This window comes from Oncorhynchus mykiss, chromosome 16 (genome assembly GCF_013265735.2).
Source record: "Oncorhynchus mykiss isolate Arlee chromosome 16, USDA_OmykA_1.1, whole genome shotgun sequence".
NCBI classification, from domain to species: Eukaryota; Metazoa; Chordata; class Actinopteri; order Salmoniformes; family Salmonidae; genus Oncorhynchus; species Oncorhynchus mykiss.
Window position 1 is genome coordinate 18,002,594 of NC_048580.1, and position 25,916 is coordinate 18,028,509.

The 25,916-nt window shown below is 43.3% G+C and overlaps 2 protein-coding genes across 4 annotated transcripts in view; one reads left to right on the top strand and one right to left on the bottom strand.

Moving 5' to 3' along the window:
* The window catches only part of LOC110491490 (proto-oncogene Wnt-3-like), a 30,288-nt gene extending 8,239 nt beyond the window's left edge, over positions 1-22,049 (top strand). Inside the window, exons 1-4 of one of the 2 annotated variants that reach the window (XM_021564974.2) lie at positions 7,434-8,173; positions 12,233-12,474; positions 16,249-16,514; positions 19,376-22,049. In XM_021564974.2, the coding sequence (XP_021420649.1) occupies positions 8,109-8,173; positions 12,233-12,474; positions 16,249-16,514; positions 19,376-19,855 (1,053 nt within the window). In that variant the 5' untranslated portion in view covers positions 7,434-8,108 and the 3' untranslated portion in view covers positions 19,856-22,049. Of the gene's footprint in view, positions 1-7,433; positions 8,174-12,232; positions 12,475-16,248; positions 16,515-19,375 lie in introns of those variants that run through there. The other variant, XM_021564973.2, reaches the window with a different exon arrangement.
* A 1,871-nt stretch (positions 22,050-23,920) lies between these two features.
* Positions 23,921-25,916, bottom strand: part of LOC110491491 (vesicle-fusing ATPase) — a 46,876-nt gene continuing 44,880 nt past the window's right edge. For both annotated transcript variants that reach the window (XM_036946370.1, XM_036946369.1), the window contains exons 21-22: positions 25,832-25,906; positions 23,921-25,701 (exon numbers count right to left, since the gene is read on the bottom strand). In XM_036946370.1, the coding sequence (XP_036802265.1) occupies positions 25,876-25,906 (31 nt within the window). In that variant the 3' untranslated portion in view covers positions 23,921-25,701; positions 25,832-25,875. The remainder of the gene's footprint in view (positions 25,702-25,831; positions 25,907-25,916) is intronic.

Consider the following 25,916-nt stretch of genomic DNA (forward strand, 5'->3'; position numbering starts at 1 on the left):
ACTCCATATTAATGCTCATGACTTGCATCACCGCCAGGTATGGCAACTGCTCGGCACTACAGAGGGTAGTGCGTACAGCCCAGTACATCACTGGGACCAAGCTTCCTGCCGTCCAAGACCTATATACTAGGTGTGTCAGGCGAAGGCCAAAACAATTGTCAGACTCCAGTCACCCAAGTCATAGACTGTTCTCTCTGCTACCGCACGGCAAGTGGTACTGGAGCGCCAAGTCTAAGTCCAAAATGCTCCTTAACAGCTTTTACCTTCCAAGTCATAAGACTGCTGAACAGTCAATCAAATGGCCACCCAGACTATTTGCACTGACACCCCCCCACCTTTGATTTTACACTGCTGCTACTCAATGTCTATTATCTATGCATAGTCACTTTACCCCTACCTACATGTACAAATTATATTGACTAACCTGTACCCCACACATTGACTCAGTACTGGTACCCCCTGTATATAGCCTCCTTATTGTTATTTTATTGTGTAACTTTGTTTTGGGCATTTTTTTAGCAATTTTTTTCCTTTAGTTCATTCAGTCAGTAAATATTTTCTTAACAAATGTTCTTAAAACTGCATTGTTAGTTAAGAGCTTGTAAGTAAGCATTTCACGGTAAGGTTGTTGTATTTGGCGAATATGACAAATAACATTTGATTTGATGATGTTGTTGTTGTTTACTTTGGAATGAGATGTTTGACGAGCAGGTATCCACATACTTTTGGTCATGTAGTGTAATTCAATAAATGTTATGTTGAATCAATATTGTTCCCACGTCATTTCAACCCACAAATTCTATGCGATGACTTTGAATCAACATTTCTCACCCAAGTTTTAACCTTCCTCAAATGACAAGGTGATATTTTTGGTTGATTTCACATTGACAATTCAACCAAATGTAAATCAAAACGAATGGGCACTGTCTCACAATGCTAGGAGAGGTAAAGCCAGGGCAGTCACTGACAAACACTTTGTAAACAGGCCATGCCGTTTTCTATCTGAACAGTTTCAGTTGTGTCTGTGCTCTGACATACAGAACGAGACTGAGAGCAAGCAAGAGAGAGAATGAGAGAGAAAGAAAGAAAGAAAGGGCTATTTCCACTATGACTGGCACTGCTGCACTGAGTTAAACACAGTCAGTCAGAGTGTTCTGTCTGCTCCCCAGCGAACTGCAAACTGCACGGCTCTCACACTCAGTGTCGCTTCCTGACAGGCAGGTTCACAAGTTTACACCCCAGCTCCCTGTTCTCCTCTGTTCTGACTGCAGGGGCTCCCTGTCCCAGCTTTGCACTCGCTCTCAAAGTATTGAAGGAGGGAGAGCAAGAGCGAGGGAGAGAGGGATGAAGGGATAGAGGGATGATTGGTTTGAAGGAAGAAAAAAAAACAGGTTGGAAAATTTTTCTGGGGTCCTGTCATTTTTTATCTGATCAGCCCAGAGCTGTTGGACTACAAATCAAAAGTGTGCCAAAGAAAAACAGAACACAACAACACAGAGAGGAGCTGTGCATTCCAGCCTCCGCCAGGAAAAGTCCCATCCTGGGGGCGAAGCCGACAACTTCCTGTGCCCCACTTACACTCTCTTCAGAGTGTCTTTGTCTCTCCTGTGGATTCTGTGGTTGGATTATAATTGAGATTCCGATGGCAATGTTTTGGTGTTCATCCTGAGTGCATGAGGCCTCATTTAGCACAGACCTCCAGGGTAAATCTGACAACTTCTGATGTCAACATAGAGCTAGAATAAAGTTTGATAGCACTTCATTGTAGAGAGCGCTCCTATATACCGAACAGTCTGTGGACTTTATATGGTCTCTAACTATCTGGAGTCTTGAGTTTCATCTTGGTGTGATTGATAAGACAACTATCGTACGCAAATGGGACTGCAAATGGGAATCATGACTGCAAGGTGTCCCGGTATCTTTTCTAACTGTCCCGTTATCTGGTTTTAATGTCCTAGCCAATCAGAAACGAGTATTCAACAATGCTGTGGTATAAGATGAATTGAATTAATCGAATCAAAGTTTTTCACACATGCACAAGACTGATTGGTATTCAACAACTATCCCTATGCAAATGTGTGGTGGAGAAATCTTAAATGAATCCCACTTCTCTCCTACAACACAGATCTATCAGCAAGTCATTATCGACAGGTTATATTATGTATAGGGGTGGTTGAGACTGAGTGTGCTACGCAAACAAACAAGGTACAGTCAGTCATCACATTGAAATGAAATTAAATGTGATATAAGTCAAAAGGTTGGCTATATCAGCATCCGCCAAATTTTCATCATCTGTTTTATGAAGTAGCCAGTCAACACACTCAACAAGCAGGATAATGCAGTGGGTGAGGCTACAACAAGCCTAATTATGGTACAGTAGTTTCACGGAACATTCAGTTGAATTATAAGACAGATAATTTGTCCCCACAGCAGGGTATCTATCTGGATATAAATGGGGTTTAGGTGGTGGATGTGACGGTGGGGGTGGCCAATGGCGTGGTCAACGATTGAACATTTTAGAGGCTCTTCTCTTGGCCGCAGAGACAGAATTTGCTGTCTTACAGCTAATTTCCTGAAATTCTACACATTTTCCCATGGCTTATACCCGAGTGACTCAAACAACAAAATCAATCGGGGCCCCATGCCATGACAAAAATACTCCTGAATACATAGCTTATATTTTTGTGATTGTTTGGTCTCAAAGAATATCTTATTATAATAATAATATTTTTGTGCGTTTTTTTGAGAAAAGAAAACAAGAGCACTAACATGTGACGTTCATAGGAGCATATCAAATTTGGTGTCAAATGAAAGCAAAGTCTACATGTTTGAGAAATTAAGGCATACAGTATATACATTACAACCATTTTCCATCTGACAAATTAGGAATAAGCAAAGGTTTTGGAAACGAAACATCTATCAGAAAAAGTATTAAAAGGCATCAGAAATACATCAAAACACATCAATATTTTCCAATTTCTCTCATGAGGAGGGAGGACAATGAAAGTTCACAGAAGTAACAGGTAAATGTAGACCTATCAATTAGTTATAGTGTTTTTACTGATAACAATTTGGTTTATGATTTATTAAGTCGGTAACAGAATGACCAACAAAAATCTGTTAAAGAATGGCTACAACTGAATTGGCAACAATGGGAATTCATAGTAGTCACACACCACAATTGGGTCACCTGCTACTGTTCTCCCTTCCACTGGCATACTGTTTGGTTCAGCTCATAACAGTTTTCTTTCTTTTTCTGTCGCTAGGTGGTCAAATCGAGAGTGTGAAAACAGTCTGGATAACCCCTCCCTCTCTCTCTCCCTGTCTCTCTTCTCACTCTCTCCAGTTAATGTAATTTCTCCCGGCTCTTACTGACACCTACCCATGAGCTCCCTCTCTTTCCATTCACGGTAACCAGCCCACTCACCCACTGAGCACCGAACGACACTGGACGTCCATGGACGTTGAAAAATTGTTGAAATTGGGTCAGTCCAAATTTAAACCAATCATAGACGTCTATTTCACAAGTTTGAACAGCACAGTACAGTACAGTAAAGAAAAGTAGGTCAGTACAATACAGTTGTTAGCTACCTTTTGAATTTGTTTCCCGTGACGCGGTTAGCCTCAGTTGCTGGGACCGCTATATCTGTCCAGGGATCCAGCCTCAGTTGCTGGGACCGCTATATCTGTCCAGGGATCCAGCCTCAGTTGCTGGGACCGCTATATCTGTCCAGGGATCCAGCCTCAGTTGCTGGGACCGCTATATCTGTCCAGGGATCCAGCCTTAGTTGCTGGGACCGCTATATCTGTCCAGGGATCCAGCCTCAGTTGCTGGGACCGCTATATCTGTCCAGGGATCCTGCCAACCAAAAGTTTGAAGAGCTGCTGGGCGTAGCAGCTAGCCTTGCTGCTAACTTGCTAACCAGCTAGCAACGTTTCCTTAAAAGCTTGAACACAGGCCATAACGCGGTTAGCCCTTGTGGCTGGGACAGCGGATTATCCTGGGCTAGTGGCTGTCTAAATCCCTGCTGTTTGTTGCTGTTTAAATCTGCCCTCAGTATTTGGACAAAGCTCTTGAAGCTACACTACATGACCAAAAGTATGTGGACACATGCTTGTTGAACATCTCATTCCAAAACCATGGGCATTAATATGGAGTTGGTCACCCCTTTGCTGCTATAACAGCCTCCACTCTTCTGGGAAGGCTTTCCACTAAATGTTGGAACATTTCTTCTGGAACTTGCTTCAATTCAGCCACAAGAGCATTTGTGAGGTTGGGCACTGATGTTGGGCGATTAGGCCTGGCTCGCAGTCTGCGTTCCAATTCATCGCAAAGATGTTAGATGGGGTTGACGTCAGGGCTCTGTGCAGGCCAGTCAAGTCTTTCACACAGATCTGGACAAACCATTTCTGTATGGACCTCACTTTGCATGGGGGAATTGTCATGCTGAAACAGGAAAGGGCCTTCCCTGCTGCCACAAAGTTGGAAGCACAGAATCATCTAGAAGGTCATTACATGCTGGGGGCAGGTAGCGTTCTCCTGGCATACGCCAAACCCAGATTAGTCAGTCGGACTACTAGATGGTGAAGCGTGATTCATCACTCCAGAGAACGCATTTCCACTGCTCCAGAGTCCAATGGTGACGAGCTTTACACCACTCTAGCCGATACTTGGCATTGCGCATGGTGATTTCATGAAGCTCCCGATGACTAGTTATTGTGCTGATGTTGCTTCCAGGGGTAGTTTGGAACTCGGTAGTGAGTGTTGCAACCAAGGACAGACGATGTTTACGCACTATGCACTTCAGCACTCGGCGGTCCCGTTCTGTGAGCTTGTGTGGCCTACCACTTCGCAGCTGAGCCGTTGTTGCTCCTAGATGTTTCCACTTCACAATAACAGCACTTACAGTTAGCCGGTGCCTCTAACAGGGCAGAAATGTGAAAACACTGACTTGTTGGAAAGGTGGCATCCTATGACGGTGCCACGTAGAAAGCCACTGTAAGGCAATTCTACTGCCAATGTTTGTATATGGAGATTGCATGGTTGTGTGCTCGATTTTAAACACCTGTCAGTAAGGGGTGTGGCTGAAATAGCAGAATACACAAATTTGAAGGTGTGTCCACATACTTTTGTATATATTGTTTATTTTTGTACAAAATATCTAATAATGAAAGAGAAGGATCGCTGTTTAGAATTTTGACAAGTTAGTGTGGGAGAGGTGGAAAAACTATTGTTATCCATCAATAATAATAATAATAATAATAATAATAATAATAAGCCACCAGGCATAGAAACTATTGAGAATGATAGCAGACTGTATTGCCACCCCTATTTGCGTTATCTATTTGCATCATCTTTAATAAAAGCTTAAAGGAGTGTATGTCTGTTCTAAGTAAACTGATGGAGAGGATTGTGTTTGACCAAATACAATGCTAATTTTCAGAGAACAAGTTAACTACTGACTTTCAGCATGCATATAGAGAAGGGCACTAAACTTGTACTGCACTGACTGATGATTGATTAAAATAAATTGATAATATAAAAAATAAAAAAAACGAATCACATTGTTGGAGAGTTATTTAACTAATAGAATCCATAGAGTATTATTCAATGGAAGCTTCTCTGTGGTGTCCCTCAGGGCAGTTTCCTTGGTCCTTTACTCTTCTCTATTTTTACAAATGATCTGCCACTGGTCTTACTCCGAAGCTAGAATGACTATGTGTATGGATGACTCCACATGTCAGCACCCAAAGCCAGTGAGCTCACTGAAATGCTAAATAAGGAGCTACAGTCAGTATCAGAATGGGTGATTATTAATAAATTGGTCTTAGATACATCTAAAACTAAAAGCATTGTATTTGGTAAAACCTAAACCTTAACTTGAGTTGTACATAAAGGGCAGCAGACCCATTAAGCAAGTTGAGAAACCTAAACTCCTAGGTATATCGTTGAATGGTCAAGTATCATGGTCAAATCATATTGACAAAGTTGTTGTGAAGATGGCGAGGGGTGTGTCTGTTATTAAAATATATGTTGTGTTTTTTACACAAAAATGAACTGTACTAGCGCTGGTCTTGTCCCTTCTTGATTACTGTCCATTAAAATGGTCAAGTGCCGCAAAGAAAGAAAGCAGCAGCTGGCTCAAAACAGACACACACATTATTGTTGTTGTTGTATTGTTTGTATTATGTTTCAGTTGCATTGTTTGTATATCATCGTATTGTCAATTTGTATGGCACTCCTTGTCTATCTATGTTTTGTTACTTTTCATGTTTTGTGTTTTTTTGTGGACCCCAGGAAGAGTAGCTGCTGCTTCTGCAAAACTAATGGAGATCCAAATAAACTGTACTGTACTGTGATGCCCAAACTTTTGAAACATAGATGTCTATGATTGGTACAGATTTTTACGGTCCAGACCAACCAAATTTGGTATTGTTTGGGGACAGAGCTCATTAGAATATTAGCCAGTGAGTAGAATAATACCCACACATGCAAAGGAGGTTATTACATTTTTCTACCTTTTGTGTACCTATTCCGGATACATCACTAAGAAGAGAATAACATTCATAATTATGCATTTCAGTATGGTACAGATCAGGGACCCATAATTTAATTATGTTACCGTAATTCCGTTACCAGGTGTTAATCCACTTCACTTACTGTAGTTCAATAACCAAAATAGATTAGAAGTGTCATATCATAGCTGACACCCCGTTCTTTTTGCAGACATCTTGTAATCTTAATTCGGAGCATATACATGGAAAACGTGGTTGCATAAATCCTGAGGGAGATTTTGACAGAAATTCTGCTACCAAATTTGTTTCTGCACAGTGCTTCCAGTAAATGTGTTTTTGTAAAATTCTCAGTGGAAATTGTTCCAAGTAGTCTTTGTGCATAGAGTTGTATGGTTTGTTTAACTTTGCAATCAATGGTTTTTGTTTGGCATATTTTAAAAGTGAAAAATCTGAGTCTCAGCGTAATTCTGTTACTGTGGAATAGCCCTTCTCTACATAATCTATATCTGATTGTAGTCGTTTAAGTTTACACTAAAAAATGTTTTACCATCCCGTAAATTATGTTTATTTATTATTTATTTTATTTTTTACTGTTTTGACTTACTTTTCTATGCAGAAAAAGCACTGTACAGTAACTATGACAGGGTAACCATGTGTGCACCTAAATGCATGGCATGATAGGAGTAAAGCCTTTGAGTACAAGTAGCAACAGAGCCATCCCCTCTACACAAGCACACATCACCCTATTTTCCATGAAGCTTTGAACAGTGCCTGGGGAATAATGCAGAGGGATGGATTGTGACAGGCTGGTTCTCTCTAATCCTTCTCTCCCTATCTGTTTTGCTCTCTCTTCCTAGGCCCCATTATGGTCATAGTGCCATGGGCAAACGTTGCATTTTTGCCGATTGCAACTCAGTCAGAAGACATTAGCAATACCCCTCCTGGAAATGTTGGTCACTGCAGTTAAGTAGCTTAGCCTACCTGCACTTTACTCAAGCTAAAGGGAGTTTGACAGCTTGTTGGGCATAATTTCTGCTCTCCATTCAACATCTTCATTGTTGCATGTGTGTAGCACCTGTGAGTAGCCTAGGCTAGCCTAAAACCAGGCATGCATTAGCATAGATTCAGGAATTAAATTGTCCATCTATTAACTGAAAACCGAATCCCCAGCCCTGTAACATTGCATGGATCTTACCTGATAACTTTTCATTGCCAAAAGTTACAACTTGTGTATTTTAGTGTAGGCGACATCATGCGAGAAGATTACAATCGGTAACAAGGCGCGGGAAGAAAAGGAACAGCACGAGACTGTTTTACTGATACAACGGCTGTCTGTTCAGCCGGTCTAGATAGTTCGTGTCGGTTTGCTCTTGTTGTGTTTTTGAAATATCACATAGTGGCGACTCTCTTTGATATGATATATGTTTGGTAAACCTTTACAAGATTAAAGTTAGCAACGTACAAATGGTGAAGGTCTAAATGGGGCGCCATGTTGCCCGAAGTTATGTTAACTCGTTGACAACTTGATTGGCATTTTCTGCGCTGTGAAAAACGTGTAGGCTATTTACATCAACAAGTAAACTTGAGCAATAATGGACCAAGCAACCACAAGTCTAGTTCCAGAAGTGTTCCTCGTGATGAGGGCTCCAACAAAATGGTGAGTTCAGCAGTGACTTTAACAACACAAATATAAAGCATTATTGGAAATCCTAAATAATTCAAATGTGTCTACTAATACAATGACTGAAGCAATTTAAAACAGCAACTACATAGTCACAGTGTCCTGTTCTTTTATAGGCCTATTACTGGATAGATGGATGACAAACTGACAACAATATTGGTGAATTGAGATAGCTTGCTTAGTTATCCCCTTCACATGGCTACATTCAAATGATAGAGAATGGGATGAGTTGTAGCCTAGGCCTATTGAGGAAGAAAGTTGTCAACATGGTATAACAGCACTGTCATAGGGACATCATTTTCAGGAATATGCCCACTCACTTTACAAAGTAAGCCTATAGACAACTGAGTGATTGCACATGTTACAGTTGACATTGGCTTTATACTATTGGAGAGATTGAGGGCTACACATTTGAGGTAATTGTCCTTGACTGGTGTTGAGCTGAATGCATGACTGGAGGTTAAAGTGATGATAGGATAGGAGGCCTAGCTGGTCATGAACTTCAAACTGCTCCTACATGCCACCAAGCTCAAGGCAATGAGGTCAGGTGTCATGCTTAAAGTGGTTCAGAGGGTCGCAGAGTGTTTTCTGTGCCTCAGGGCATGGAGTACCTGGCTGTCACAAAGGGAAAGTCTGCTCTTAGACAGGTATGACATTTTGACCCAAGTGATGTAGACCTCCCACAGAGATAGCTGCAAAATATTCTAGCCACACATACTGATTGAATCAAAGGTTATTCAGCAGCTAAGGGAGTGGTGAAGCAAACCTTCATAAAAAACATATGGAGCAGAATCGCAACCTTCACAGAGGCTTTGCCCCTGTGAAAATAGCCTTGATAGATATGTCCTTAATTTCAACCGTTTTGCACTTTGTGGTGAAATCCCTTTGTCTCCTCTTCTTCGTGTCTGTGGTTTCCAGTGGCCCATATGCTCACGTCGAGTTGCTTTTGATACTGAGAAAACCCCCAACCAGCAGTACTAATCCCCCACAGGGCCAGAGGAGGCCCCACAGTCACAGACCTGCCTAGGCATGCACCTGCCAAGCAGTTTCTGCTCCTCTGTCTACTCCCCTAGAGCGGATTCCCCCGGCATTCTGCCTCCCTCAGCCCATGCCCTGCTGCTTCTGTGCTCCTCTCCCACTTGGTTGAGACACATCGCTCATGGCTTCCAAGAAGCGAGGCAAAGCCAACCGGCTCAGCGTGATATACGCACAGCGCTCTGTCTGTGTGTGTGTGTGTGTGTGTGTGAGATATGCCTGGCACCCACAGGCTTCTCCTCAGATCTAAGACTGTCATTAGCACCTAGCCAAAGACAACCCTTGCTTTCATCTCGTCAGTCCATTACAGACCAAGTGAGGCTCATCCTTTACAAACAAAATAAAAGAGGACGCAGAGCCTCAGCTTGTAGTCTAAACACGCTAAGTCCACAAGAAAACCCTCCTGCGGTTAAGTAATTGACTTCATCAGACATCCACACATCGCCTCCGAAACTGGTGCGTCAGTAGCAAATGTACCAGAAGGAGACGGGGCGAGCCGATTGGCTATGTGGTGCCAGGGATGGGCTCCAAAACGGCAGGCAGCTCCATGCAGGGCCAGGGCATCAACTCTGGTCCGCCTCATAGCAGGTTGGGAGATTAATGGGCAGTAGCACAGACTGTGTAATTACGCAACTTAGTCACTCAGTCACTCCAGACAGAGTGAAGTCAGCAACACTTGAACTCAGTGGCATTTCTGGGATTGGCCGATGAGTTTATAAGGCCTTCCCTCATGCCTGAGTAAACATGGCCTTAGATTACTGGATAACAGAAAAAGATGGATAGATAAAAAATGACTGCTCTCTAATTACCAGCACATAAATCAGAGGTCTATTTTTGTGCAAGGGAACATGAAATGTTATGGAACTATTTATTCAGTTTATATCATTGGGATATTGTTATTGGGCCGACAGATATTTATGAATACGAACACATATTTCAAGTGTGTGTTTAAAATAACAAAACTCAGCATTGAAATGAGTTAGAGGTCTGAAGCCTGGGTGAATGCAGGTGAAATGACTTTAGCTTTACCGGGCATATTTTTATATTTTGAGATAGGACTGCTCACTGCAATAGACTTTGAACTAGTCACTTGTCTTCCCTCCATCTTTATTTAGTCCAGAAATTGCATGATCTTTCTGAACATTATTGGTATGTTAGTGCAAGATGAACATGTGGCAGGCCAGGCAGTGATGACTGTTGACAGTCTCACATGTTCCATCAGCTTAGCTGCAGTACTAGCCAAGCCATTCAGCCTGCTGTCTCAGTGCATAAGCCCCATTGGCAAGCAGTGAAACCTGGGAGCCTGCTGTAACAATGCTCACCTGTATTCCAAAGGAGATCAAAAAGCAAAAGTGTGAGGAAGGCGGTGGTGGGGGGGTTGTGGCTGGGAGAGAAAGCAAAGCATACATGAGCTGTGAACTTTTCCCTCTGACTTCAATGGCTTGGCCTTTGTGTTGGGGTGGGTTGCAGCAGCGCGCTCATCTTTCAGAGTCAGTGGCTGCCGTGATAGAGTTGCGCCCCGCGGCTGGCCTGAGGTCTTCCCGAGTGGTGCTCTGATCTGATCAGCACCGATTGTTCCCCATGATTCTCTCTCTCTCTCTCTCTCTCTCTCTCACACACACACACAGTCTCTCTCACACATCCTCTCTTACACTCTCTCACACTCTAAAATGTCTGTGTATGCTAATGAAAAAATCAGTACAGTACAATATCATGAAACAGATAAGGATCATGAATGCTCTGTCTCTTGAGAGAAGCTACTGCTAATTATAGTACTGTCAATTTAGCTTACAGGATTTAATATCTGCAGCAATGCGTTGTGGTGCATGGTGGATTGCGCCACTTCGCATAGGTAGGTAAGGGCATGTTTATATAAGTGGCATACACTCGCAAATAAATAAACAATAAAACCTCAAAATCTCATAACTACTTTATGGCAAACATAGCATCTTCAAGAAGGTGCAGTTTTGTTTGAGCCTGTCATCACAGTAAGCATGTTAAAACATGGACATAGCAAACATCACCTTTTCCTCTCCTTCCCTTATCTAAGGAGAAAAAACAGGCAATTAAAATTAATTACCTTGATGAAACTATAATGGTTTCTGGCATCCCTGGCTGATCTGGGCTGTCTCGTTGTGGTGATTAATCCATGTTTAGGCACATCTTTGCCAGCCCGCTGATGAAGCACAGGGAGTTTCAGGAATGCCATATGTCCAATACGACACATGGCACAAACTTAACTGCATACACACTCTTTCACACACACACACACACACACACACACACACACACACACACACACACACACACACACACACACACACACACACACACACACACACACACACACACATCGCATATCAGAAATTAGGCTAATAACAGAGAATTGAGCATGTGTGTTGTTTGTGTGTGCCTTATCTAGAGGAGAAACTAACAGACAGATTAGTGTGTGTTATCTTTCAGATCATCAGGATCTGCGGGGGCTAACAAGAGGGAGCTCTTTGAAAAGTCAATACTAATAGGTCATATCCCTTTCTTGAAGAGGGGCTATTAGCTTCTGTAAGTGTAACTGCATTAAGCACTCATGCAGCCAATAAAACACTCACTGAGTCAACCCAACCCCCACAGAAAAACAATAATCAACCCCACCTACTGCAAAAGCAACTCTGAGCACAGAATATATTAAAACCAATGGGACAAGAAGTTTAATTTTGTATATCAAGAGGCAATCTGCTTTCTTTCTTTGAACAATATGCCTCTGGAGGGTCTCCCTGGCATATATAACCCTCCCTGCCATTGAGGCAGTGAGTTCAGGGAGGGCCCTCTTTTCTCAATGGCAGCAGATCCTGTAGATGGCTTCTCGTTAGAAAGCTGAATGGAGATACAGAGAGACTGACAGACTGTGTAGGGTAGGCGCTAGACTAGACAGTAATATACTGTAGGTCTGGATGGGCAGGTACATGACACACTCCCCCGTCCTTCCCTCTCCCTGTGTTGCAGGTCCCTAGCCTTGGGGCAGCAGTACTCGTCTCTGGGCTCCCAACCCATCCTGTGTGGCTCTATCCCCGGCCTGGTGCCCAAGCAGCTGCGCTTCTGTCGCAACTACATCGAGATCATGCCCAGTGTGGCCGAGGGCGTGAAGCTGGGCATCCAAGAGTGCCAGCACCAGTTTAGGGGGCGCCGCTGGAACTGCACCACCATCAAGGACAACCTGGCCATCTTCGGGCCCGTACTGGACAAAGGTAGGCCTCCTACTGTAACAGGACTGTTTGTATGAAGAATACATATGAATACCAGTGAGGTATTCATATGAGGGATGTAACTGCGATATCTTTGGGATATATTAATTACAGCCAAGTACCATATAAAACATACAAAAAAACGCATTGATGTACAACAACCATGGAATTTGACTCCTCAGTAAAAGATGAGCTAATCTGACTTCAACAGGGGATTGCAGGTTCTATGAGGAAACTACTTTTTCTCATAGCGGTGATAAAAACATTAAAGGGACACATCAGCAGTAGTGGAAAAAGTACCCAATTGTCATACTTGAGTAAAAGTAAAGATACCTTTAATTTAAAAGAACTCAAGTAAAAGTGAAAGTCACCCAGTAAAATACTACTTGAGTAAAAGTCTAAAACTATTTGGTTTTAAATATACTTAAGTATTAAAATTAAATGTAATTGCTAAAAGTATCAAAAGTAAAAGTATAAATAATTTCACGTTCCTTATATTAAGCAAACCAGACGGCACTATTTTCTTGTCGTTTTAATTTACGGATAGCCTGGGGCACACTCCAACACTCAGACATCATTTACAAAAAAGCATTTGTGTTTGGTGAGTCTGCCAGATAAGAGGCAGTAGGGATGACCAGGGATGTTCTCTTTAAGTGCGTGAATTGAACAACTTTCCTGTCCTGCTAAGCATTCAAAATGTAACAAGTACTTTTGAGTGTCAGGGAAAATGTATAGAGTAGAAAGTACATTATTTTCTTTAGGAATGTAAAAGTTGTCAAAAATATAAATAGTAAAGTACAGATAACCCCAAAAACCTACTTAGGTATTACTTTAAAGTATCTTTACTTAAGTACTATACACCACTGCATATCAGTGAGAAAATAAGAAACAAGGTGTGTAAACAAATGTGAGGTAAGTACCGTAAACTGACATAGCGATAGAAGAATCTATTAGCTCTGCTGCTGAGCACTGCCTGTTCCACATGCTCCTACTGACAAATGACCCACAGGGTAATTACAGTAATATACACCTTTCCTTACTGCAGTGAGAAAGGAGCGCTGGTACAAGCACTGACAGATTATTTGACGTCCATCCATCTCGCTACCTTCAACATCACATTTGTCTTTTGAATCTGTGTGTCTTCTTCTGAGCTTCCCAACCTTGTTGATGTTTTCACACATGAAAGTTAGTTAGTGTTGTAAATCTCTCAAGAATAGCTCACACAATTACAGTTGATACACAGTTGTCACAGTTAATACACTGGAGATCATCTGCCAGGCTTTTCACAGTGAATACTAATCATCAACGGTCTTAAGACTGACTGGGTGCTTTAAACAATCTGATACAAAAGCACAGAATGCACTAAGAAAACAGAACCTGGGGTGCTCGGAGTAGGCCTTTAAATACCTAATGATGAAGATGGGTCTTTGTGTTGCGGAGTGAGGCTGCTGATTGGATATTAATTAGCCTGCGTGTCAGAGGGAAAGGGATCTGGGCAGGAATGGGCAGTGTGAACCTCCATCTCTCCTAAAAATACATTTTAAAAAAGGGAGCGGGGAGGCCAAATGAGATTACATGCAATAGAAAGGGGCTGGAGGGCTCAGCTCAACCCCTACTGTGCCTGAAGACCAGTGCGCGCCTCACACAGCCCGGCTCCCACGGACGCCCCATTCACACGCCCTTTTGACTCTGTCATGAAAACAGGCTGAAAGGGAATCTCCCAACCTACCCTAGGCCGGCATGTTGGGGTGAGGTGGAAGGAAGGCAGGGGGTGCTGGCGAGGGAGGGGGGGCAGCCTGAGTCGGGAGTGACGGCATGGGGTTGACAAGGGAGGGGGTCCCAGACCAGGGTGGCTATACCATTCCCCCGCCACCTTAACCACTATGGTGTTTATGGTGGTGGCTACAGACGGAAAATGGGGGGTTGAGGGTGCAAAGTGGCGGTGGTGGTGGTAGTGGAGGATGGGGTTTCAGGATGGTGGCGGAGAGAGGGTGTTGGAGGGGGGGAGTTTAGGGATTGCCAACTCTGGGCAGAGCGGGGCTGCAGGGGCGCGAGTCGCTGGGCCCTTTGTGTGGGTAATCTAGTGTGACACAAGGGAAACAAAGGCGGATTGATGGGCCCAGCAGGTAGCAGGAGCAGCGCAGCCTTGGCTGACAGCCAGAGCTCCCGGGGCCCACAGCTCACAGGCCCCCGTTGTGGAGAGCCCAGCATGGCTTGCCAGGGCTAGCTGGGACTCCCCCTCGCCTCTCAACCAGAGGTGTGTGCGATCCAATCAAACAAACATTGAGGTTTACGTTTTAGCGTTTTTTAATTACGTTTTATCTCTGTTTACCTAGAATGAAGCACACTGGAAAACATTTTTGATTGTGGGCACTTTGGACAATGTCTTTAATCATGGTTTTGTGACCATATATTTACAAGATGTATTACCTGATTGGATATTGTGTGAGACATGTTGTCATGTAGATAACAGGGTTGATGTTTAGTGTTAGTTCAGTGACTATATTACATTTCCACTTCCCAGGATTTCCCATCAGTGCAGCCATATGACCTCTCACCCTATTATGAACTGTGACTCTATTCAGCCATTCACATAAAGGTTTCAATCAAACAAAGGCTTAAATGCAAAAAATAACGCCATGAAAGGTTGAGCGCTAATTAACTTTATGAGCGCATTAAATGTCCCCTAGCGACCGAAACGACAACTTTTTTCAATTATGTTACTCTCTGTTTCATGTAAATTAACACTACAAAGACTTGTAGATCGACTTACACTATAGAATAACTAACTTCCCTGCAGGTGTTTAGTAGAGAACACTACTAACTGCAGTCAGTTTTAGAGGGGCTAGGCCTCCCTAAATGCTTTAACAGTGGCTCCATTGCAGAGTGGGCCCTCCCCATACCCTCTGTGTGTGTGTCCCTGCCGGTGTGTGTGCAGTGCGAGGTGGTGCAGTAGAGAAATGGGTAAGCCCTCAGCACACAGTAAGTGAGCTGCGATTGTGAAACAATGGTGTCTGGTTACATAATAAGTTGTTCTGTTCAAAGGAGGCGTAACTCCATCTCTCAGCACAAACACGGAGCAAAGCAGACGCACTGCAAGGTTTCTACCTAGAGGCCCTGTGGGCTCTGACAGGGGCAGGAGAGTGGGGGGGGGGGGGGGGGCACATTCCTTAAATACTTTCCAATGCAAAACAGCACACCTCAGGGATGACAGAAGGTCATTGAGATCTCACTGAGCATTAGGCCCTACTGACACCAGCCACAATATGGCGATGCCACAGCTAGGGGACATGTTTCATGTAGCCATCCCTACGACGCTCTCCAAAATCGGTAGAACACACCACCCCCCCCCCCCCCAAATAATTGATCACTCATTTATTGTTACCGCAAAAAATTGGTCAATTTATCGCAATATGGATTTTTGTCCATATCTCCTAGCTCTATGGTAGATGTTGAGATGATGAGAGTGAAGAGAATTTCACCCAGTGTTTTCTACACTGCTCAGGGCCCAATGTTTTAAATCCTCTCAAGGACTTTTTTCCTGAAAAACATTATTCTTGCAGTACATTGTGTGTCAACCAAGTATTTATCGCTATGATATATGAATACCTGCTTGAAGGTGAAAAGCTGTGTTAATAGGTTTGTGCCCAAGGGTGTCATTTTCATTACCCCTGATGTATGGAAGTTGGCAGCAGTGAAGATTGCAGAAACTGTTTTGTTAAGAAGATGGTACTAAAGATTAATTGATTGAATTTACTCCTTCCTTTTTCTCGCTAGCCACCAGAGAGTCGGCGTTTGTCCACGCCATCGCCTCTGCGGGCGTGGCGTTTGCTGTAACGCGGTCCTGCGCTGAGGGCACGTCCACCATGTGTGGCTGTGATTCCCACCACAAGGGTCCCCCGGGGGAGGGCTGGAAGTGGGGCGGCTGCAGCGAGGACGCTGAGTTCGGGGTGCTGGTGTCCAGAGAGTTTGCCGATGCTAGAGAGAACCGGCCTGATGCACGCTCTGCTATGAACCGGCACAACAACGAGGCAGGACGCACGGTAAATAGGCCTACACTGGCCTACACTGAGGATTTACTAGAATGGATATATTGGTTATACATACTATACAACGTAAATATGTAATGTAAATACACATACAGTAGAAGTCGGAAGTTTACATACACTTAGGTTTTCCACCACTTTTCCACCACTTTCTTGTTAACAAACTATAGTTTTGGCAAGTCGGTTAAGACATCTACTTTGTGCATGACACAAGTAATTTTTCCAACAATTGTTTACAGACAGATTATTTCACTTATAATTCACTGTATCACAATTCTATTGGGTCAGAAGTTTACACTAAGTTGACTGTGCACTAAGCACTAAGTTGACTGTGCCTTTAATAAACAGCTTGGAAAATTCCAGAAAGTGATGTCATGGCTTGAGAAGCTTCTGATAAGCTAATTGAAGGTGTACCTGTGGATGTATTTCAAGGCCTACCTTCAAACTCCGTGCCTCTTTGCTTGACATCATGGTCAAATCAAAAGAATTCAGCCAAGACCTCAGAAATGTTTTTGTAGACCTCCACAAGTCTAGTTCATCCTTAGGAGCAATTTCCAAATGCCTGAAGGTACCACGTTCATCTGTACAAACAATAGTAAGCAAGTTTAAACACCATGGGACCACGCAGCTGTCATACCGCTCAGGAAGGAGACGCGTTTTGTCTCCTAGAGATGAAAGAACTTTGGTGTGAAAAGTGCAAATCAATCCCAGAACAACAGCAAAGGACCTTGTGAAGATGCTGGAGGAAACAGGTACAAAAGTATCTATATCCACAGTAAAACGAGTCCTATATCAACATAACCTGAAAGTCCGCTCAGCAGGAAACGATTTGCAACTGCACATGGGGACAAAGATCGTACTTTTTGGAGAAATGTCCTCTGGTCTGATGAAACAAAAATAGAACTGTTTGGCCATAATGACCATTATTATGTTTGGAGGAAAAAGGGGGAGGCTTGCAAGCCAAAGAACACCATCCCAACCGTGAAGCACGGGGGTGGCCACATCATGTTGTGGGGGTGCTTTACTGCAGGAGCGACTGGTGCACTTCACAAAATAGATGGCATCATGAGGATGGAAAATTATGTGGATATATTGAAGCAACATCTTAAGACATCAGTCAGGAAGTTAAAGCTTGGTTGCAAATGGGCCTTCCAAATGGACAATGACCTCAAGCATACTTCCAAAGTTGTGGCAAAATGGCTTAAGGACAACAAAGTCAAGTTATTGGAGTGGCCATCACAAAGGCCTGACCGCAATCCTATAGAACATTTGTGGGCAGAACTGAAAAAGCATGTGCAAGCAAGGAGGCTTACAAACCTGACTCAGTTACACCAGCTCTGTCAGGAGGAATGGGCCAAAATTCACTCACCTTATTGTGGGAAGCTTGTGGAAGGCTACCTGAAATGTTTGACGCATGTTAAACTATTTAAAGGCAATGCTACCAAATACAAATTGATGTATGTAAACTTCTGACTCACTGGGAATGTGATGAAAGAAAATAAAAGCTGAAATAAATAATTATCTACTATTATTTTGACATTACACATTCTTAAAAAAAGTGCTGATCCTAACTGACCTAAGACAGGGAATTCTTTTCTAGGATTAAATGTCAGGATTTGTGAAAAACTGAGTTTAAATGTATTCAACTGTACATAACACTGTTTACTACACAGCCAAGCAGGATGCAGTGGATATACTTTAATACACACCACTACATAATGATATGTAATGATACTACATAATGTAATGATACTACATAATGATACTGGACACACCCAGCCTTGTAGCTGAAGAAAGGTAAAAAGACAATGAACAAAGATCTACTTTTTTGGCAACAGGATGGAATTATCCACAGTAAACGTTACAGTACCAGATTAATAATTCTGTGACAGGAAAGATTTCGGTATTTGACTTAAATTCAGTCCACATTTCTGTGAGTTTCCGCCTGAAAAGTAGCACTTCATCTTGAAAGACTGGGTAATTATCTGATGTAAAAAAGTTGCCCCTGCCTTTCATGCCTCACATCCCATCCAAAATTCCCTGACAGACAAATAACCTGAGATAGTTGAGGGGGAAGAGAAGGGAATCAGCCTGGACTTAAACCATCACTCGTTGCTGTCATTGCTCAGTGAAATATCTGGCAAGCTACTCCTCACCAGCACGCTGAGGGGCAATTGGAGAGACCACACGGCAACAAGGCAGCCTTTTGATCTGACTAGACAGGAGCAGGTAGCCCACAGGAGCCGCAAAACGGCAGGCAGCCCTGTCACAACCCCTCTCCCTCTCTCCATCACCCTGATCCCAGTCGCTCCACCTGGCACTCTCACACTCCATTGTTTCCCCCCAGGGCCCCTGGGAGATGCCAGGGGCCAGACGAGCCCAGGACATGATGTCAGAACTAAGAACCCCTCCATCCCTCAGCGCCCCCACTCCCCTCTCGCCCAAAGGTGCCACAAGCACCTGCCTTCCGGCGCAGGTGGGGGAATTCTGCAGCTAAATATAGCCAGAGAATTAAAGCTAAGCAAATCTAAACAAAGGCTAAGAGAGCCGGTGGCGTTGCTCAGGTGAGTGCAGTGACTTCTGAGGGAATTAGCTGCTGCACACTGCAAAGGCCTGCCTCTGTTTCACAGCTGCCTGAACTACACCTGAAGACTCAGCCAAGTAGCATGTTGTTCTCAACCTACAAGTCGGTCGTCACTAGCCAGGTTATTGGTAAGAGTAGTTAATCAAATGGACTTTCCGGTAGTAGACTGACAAGCTACCAATCGATATCACATTTACACTGTGCTGAAAGAAAACAGGATTATTCTATCAGTTTCTGAACTGTTTCCTTCTCCCTATTTCTCTTTTTTTCCCAGACCATCCTGGACCACATGCACCTTCGCTGTAAATGCCATGGTCTGTCTGGCAGCTGCGAGGTGAAAACGTGCTGGTGGGCACAGCCCGACTTCCGCATGCTGGGTGACTACCTGAAAGACAAGTATGACAGCGCCTCGGAGATGGTGGTGGAGAAGCACCGAGAGTCGCGTGGCTGGGTGGAGACGCTGCGCGCCAAGTATGCCTTCTTCAAACACCCCACGGAGCGTGACATGGTCTACTACGAGGGCTCGCCCAACTTCTGCGAGCCCAACCAGGAGACGGGCTCGTTCGGCACCCGCGACCGTGCCTGCAACTTGTCCTCGCACGGCATCGAGGGCTGTGACCTGCTCTGCTGCGGCAGGGGCCACAACACCCGGACTGAGAAGCGAAAGGAGAAGTGCCACTGCATCTTCCACTGGTGCTGCTACGTCAGCTGCCAGGAGTGTGTGCGTGTCTACGACGTACACACATGCAAGTGAGAGCCTGTGCGCTCGCTCAGACAGACGGACAGAATGATGGACCATAGTGCCCATCGCAGACACACAAACACACACACTGCAGTCCTTGCATATATACAGACAGACAGACAGACAGGCACCAATGAGGAATGGCACTTTGTACTGGAACTCTATTCTTCTGCACCCTTGTAATAAAATAAAAAAAACATATCCTTCTTCCAAGCCCTGCATCCTCCTCCTCTATTTGAGTAGGTAGTTCCACGAACGGACATATGGGAGGGCCCATTTCCTTTGGAACAAGCTGTCAGTTTGACCTGTTCCCATTCCTGCACCATTGGGCCATGACCCCTTCTTTATTTATTTCCCCCACACACGGCTGTGCAGTAACCGATGACTTTCCAGACCGTTGCTATCGAATTGACATATTTTTAACTAACACCTGATTCCACCAGTCAATCACCTGGCTGGTCGACTATTGAGAACTAAACCAACTCTCCAACAGTACTAAACACACAGCAACAGCCCAGGAACCTACCATTTTAACTACTGAACCCACTGAGTGGCTGTTACTGGACCCTTCCCTCCTAAACTAAACTACTGAGCTGATGAAATCTCCTCTTTCCCAACCCCTGCACACTGTACTGATACTGAACTACAGCTGTCGCCTGGCTGGGATGCCTGATGCCTGGAAGATATGCTAGAGCCTGATTTTATAGCCCCACATTTCTGAAATATTAGCAATGGGCCAGGACTGGAGGTGGTATGCAGGAGGGGACATGTGCAGGAAACAAACACACTCGTTTCCACTAACGAACATTTCTGCACGTATGCACTATTCAGCTGAACAAGAACTGTCTAGAGGTAGTGAAACGTTGGCTATTGCTATTTATGAGAGAAAATGCATTCTTCTTGTCTTAACCAGTTACGTTCTAACATACAGTAACACAACTGAGATTGTTCATCTCATTCAGATCAGAGACGTTTTGCTGTAATTTCCCCTTGAGTATGAAACAAGACAGATTTACAATATTTGAGGAAATTATAATGAATTATAAACTGGGTGGTTTGAAGCCCTGAATACTGATTGGCTGAAAGCCATGGTATATCAGACCGTATACCACGGGTTCGACGAAACATGTATTTTTACTGCTCTAATTATGTTAGTAACCAGTTTATAATAGCAATAAGTAACCTCTGGGGTTTGTGCTATATGGCCAATATACCACGGCTAAGGGCTGTGTCCAGGCACTCCGCGTTGCGTCGTACATAAAAACAGCCATTAGCCGTGGTATATTAGCCATATCCCACACCCCTCGGGCCTCATTGCTTAAATGTCATATAGAACAAAACATTCACAACAAACAGGTAGGGTTCAGGTATGAGACTTTATTGGATTAATTCGTCATCAGTTTATTTTGCACTTGCAATAGGCCTAATGCTAATTAATTATTCTACTCATAGCAGTCATACTACGACAATGAGATCATTTATCCAACACACTGACAGTCCATTTTATTATGTTCCTCATAATACTGTGAAGTCCTTGTCTAAGCTAAACCCTTCTCTCACCAGTGAAATGTGATGACAAGTGGAGACCAGAGGGGAGAGAGCAGAAAGTGTCCTAATAGGCCTCTTTCCTCATCTCCTTCCCTGGATTGCCACTGATGTGAAATGTCTTGACAATAGAAGCAATATGGTGGAATCCTGTTCAGAGATTTGAAGTATCTGTGGGAAACAACTTAAGGAGACGAGGGTAGGGGGGGTTACTTAGTGTTTTGGGACACAGCCAATGTGAGTGAAGGTGAATGTGTGTTTGTGCTGCTTCGAGTGACGGGTGTTAGGGTTAGAGGGATGGCAGGCAGGCATGCTGGCTTCACAACAGTGGAACAACCTGTGAGAGGTTTCCACACAACATGTTCTGACAGTCCTACGTGCTTCCTATTCATTATATTTAACAACAAAAATACAACTTACCTAGGTAGTGTAGACTCCTCCCTTTGTGACATAGCTTAGTATCTGCGTCACCCTCCAAAAGGCTCTCCCTACACGGGCCCTTTCTGTGTTCAGTTCCTTCCTTTCCTCACCGCTACATCCAAAGTTTTGTACAAAGGTTTTAAAGTTAATAATTCCCTTTTTATTTTATAATCTGAAAATGTTATGTTTTTATAAATATAATTTATTATACAATGTATATATCTGTATGACTGAACTAAGATTATATATTTGAAGAACAAATGATTGGCTCATGCTTTTGCTTCTTAGACAGAGGTACTTTTCTAATCATTGCAGTTTGTGGGCATCGATTCCTCTACGTTTCCTTACCAAATCATGTATATGGGCATTGCACATAACACTACTGAACTAATTTCTTACATGGCAAGCTGTGATGGTGTTCCCAACTGTGATACAGTTATCAATCGTACAATCCTTTCAATACTATAAATCAGAATGTCTCAATCTGCTCTAGGACACATCTGTGAAATGTCTAATTTGTCTCGGTCCATCTCATTTCCCCCTGATAATAGGTGAATGACAAGTAAATTACCACTGCATCTGCAGCATCAATCAATAATACACATATTTATAAAAATGTTCAGAAGAGTACTGTACGAAATCTTCATTAATACAATTGCAACTTGCCATAAAACATTTCTTACAGCATCCAAGACTTCATTACAAATAGATTTTGGACAAAAGGCGCACTGGTCACAGCAAATAATGTATAGATCTGGTCAATATACATATATACACTCAGTGGCTGATTTATTAGGTACATTACCCATTCACAAAAATGGTTAGCTCCTACAGACACGTGGCCAAGCTTGCTATATAAAGCAGGCAGACAGGCATCGAGGCATTCAGTTACTGTTCCATTTAACGTTAGAATGGGCAAAACGAGTGATCTAAGCGACTTTGATGAAAGGTCGAAGGAGAATGGCAAGAATCGTGCAAGCTAACAGGCGAGTCCATGGCCCCATCCTGCTTGTTTACAACGGTACAGGCTGGTGGTGGGTACGTAATGGTGTGGGGAATGTCTTCCTGGCAAACATTAGGTCCCTTGATAGCAATTGAGCTATGTTTCCATGCCCCAAAGAATTCAGGCGGTTCTGGAGGCAAAGGGGGGGGTCCGACCCAGCACTAGATGGTGTACCTAATAAACGGGTACTTGACTTGTGATTATCTGAAGAAAAAAAAAACTGCATACTGTAGCTACTGTATGTAAATTGAAGTTTGTTAGGCATGCACACAAATGGGGTGAGAGGTGGTGCAATAGTTTCTAATATCGACATTATTCTTCTATTTTAGGGGGCAAACACTCAATAGAGTACCACAGTATGAGTCATAATACGAACGGCCCAGTACATCACGGGGGACAAGCTTCCTGCCATCCAGGACCTTTATACCAGGCAGTGTCATAGGATGGCCCTAAAAATTGTCAAAGACTCCAGCCACCCTAGTCATAGACTGTTCTCTCTGCTACCGCACGGCAAGCAATACCGGAGCGCCAAGTCATTGTCGTTCTGCCCCTGAACAGGCAGTTAACCCACTGTTCCTAGACTGTCATTGAAAATAAGAATTTGTTCTTAACTGACTTGCCTAGTTAAATAAAGGTAAAATAAAAATTTAAAAAAACGCAACAATTAATGGTTTTACTGAGTTACAATTTTAACAAATTCATCAGGCCCTAATGTATGGATTTCACAACTGCACATAGACCCACCCACTTGGAAGCAAGGCCCAGACAATTTCCCCACAAAAGGGATTTATTACAGACAGAAATACTCCTCAGCTGTCCGGGTGGCTAGTCTCAGACGATCCCCCAGGTGAAGAAGCCGGATGTGGAGGTCCTGGCCTGGAGTGGTTACGATGTGGTCTGTGGTTGTGAGGCCAGTTGGGTGTACTGCCAAATTCTCTAAAACGACATTGATGAACATTCAATTCTCTGGCAACCGCTCTGGTGGACATTGCTGAAGTCAGCATGTCAATTGCACGCTCCCTCAAAACTTTAGATATCTGTGGCATTGTGTTGTGACAAAACTGAACATTTTAGATTGGTCAGTTATTGTACCCAGCCAAAAATAAGCTTTTTGTGCATATGGAAGATTTCTGTGATCTTTTATTTCAGCTCATGAAACATGGGACCAAACACTTAGATTTCTTTAAATGGATAATTCTGTAAACTGTCTTATGCACTTTGACCCAATACCTGTTAACAAACGCACCTGCTAGAGATGACGTGCAGGAGCTTGCAGGGATTTGAAGTTTTGTGTGATGTCTACTTTGATGCTAATTAGCATTTTTGAATCAGAGAGTGAATAGAGCCGAAAATATTGAGATGAACATGTTTATCAAAAAGTCACAACACGATCCTTATTTTAAGTGTTTCTAAAATGCAAAGGCATGCCAGAGGGTCTCCAGAGATCCTTCATAGAGAACAGCACAATGCAGAAAAAAAAACCTGTCAACAGTATCATGTGTTCGCACACGTGTGTCTGTGTGAGTGGTTGGGGAGAGGTTTCCTTCTAAAATGGTCTGGGTCTGAAAATGAATCACTTTTTCCAGTTACTAGCTAATCAATATTAGTAACATTATTATTAATTCATAACAATTATTCACAAAACAGACTGCTGTGATACTTTGGTCCTATTAGGTTTTGTGTGAGTAGAGTTAAGAGTAAGGCTTGGAACCATCATTTCCTGGAATGATAATAAAATCTAAGCACATAATATAGTAGAGCACACACACACAATACATGCTGCAATTAATCAGCTTCACCATCATGTGCATATGATGCATTTATAGAGAAGTTTGACTGGTCAGTTATGCATACAATTTGAAAATTGCTTTTGTCAAATGCATCATGCCCAATGTTGGAGTTGCATCAAACTCAAATAGGTCATCATTTACACAGAGTACAAAACATTATAAACACCTGCTCTTCCCATGACAGACTGACCAGGTGAAAGCTAGGATCCCTCAAAATTAGTGTAGATGAAGGGGAGGCGACAGGTTAAAGAAGGATTTGGGACAGCCTTGAGACAGACATTTGAGAAATGGATTGTGTAGATGCCCATTTAACCTCTGAATGGCACAAGACTAAATATTTAAGTGCCTTTAGACGGGGTATGGTAGTATGTGCCAGGCACACTGGTTTGAGTGTGTCAAGAACTGCAACGTTGCTGTTTTTTGTTGTTGTTGCGCAACAGTTTCCCCTGTGTATCAAGAATGGTCCCCTACCCAAAGGACAGACAGAAAACTTGACAACAGTGGGAAGCATTGGAGTCAACATGGGCCAGAATCCCTGTGTAACGCTTTCGACACTTTGTTGAGTCCATGCGCCAACAAATTGAGGCTGTTCTGAGGGCAAAAGGGAGTGCAACTCAATATTAGGAAGGTGTTCCTAATGGTTCATACACTCAGTGTACATGGTTTTGCATACACTTTTCTCATGTTTAGTTATAAACATACATTTGATTTTTATACATAAAATCCCCTGGAGTGCTAGCAGCACAAATCACAACACTTTGGATGCATCTCAAATGGCACACTATTCCTTATACAGTGCACTTCTTTTGACCAGGGCCCATAGACATCTGGTCAGAACCTAGTGCACTATACAGGGAATAGTGTCATTTGAATCACAACACTTTGCCTTCAGAAATAACAATTACAGACTTAGTTTACACACACAGAGAAGTAGTGCTGATGAGGAAGGAGGACGACGCTGGTCGATCGAGTTGCCATGGAAACACACGGTACAGCGATTTACGTGGCGAGCGTTTGCGATGGCCAGATTAGGTCGGAGATATAAAATCTCTCGCTCACTCCATCTTGCCGGCCGCATCCGGGCTTCCACTCCTCGCCCACTGAGGGTAAAATACAGAATAAAAGAAGTGGGAGGAGTTAGAAGAGCAGGAAGGAAGAGAAATAATCTGTTAATTTTGTTCCAAACCCACTCTAACACGCCCCTGCTCTACTCTCTGTTCAAGCACTTACTGTGAGAGGCAGCTACTGCTGGGCAATGCAGCTCCACCATGGGCTTAGATGGCTATGTGCTTGTCAGAACCCAGCCTGTGGGGAG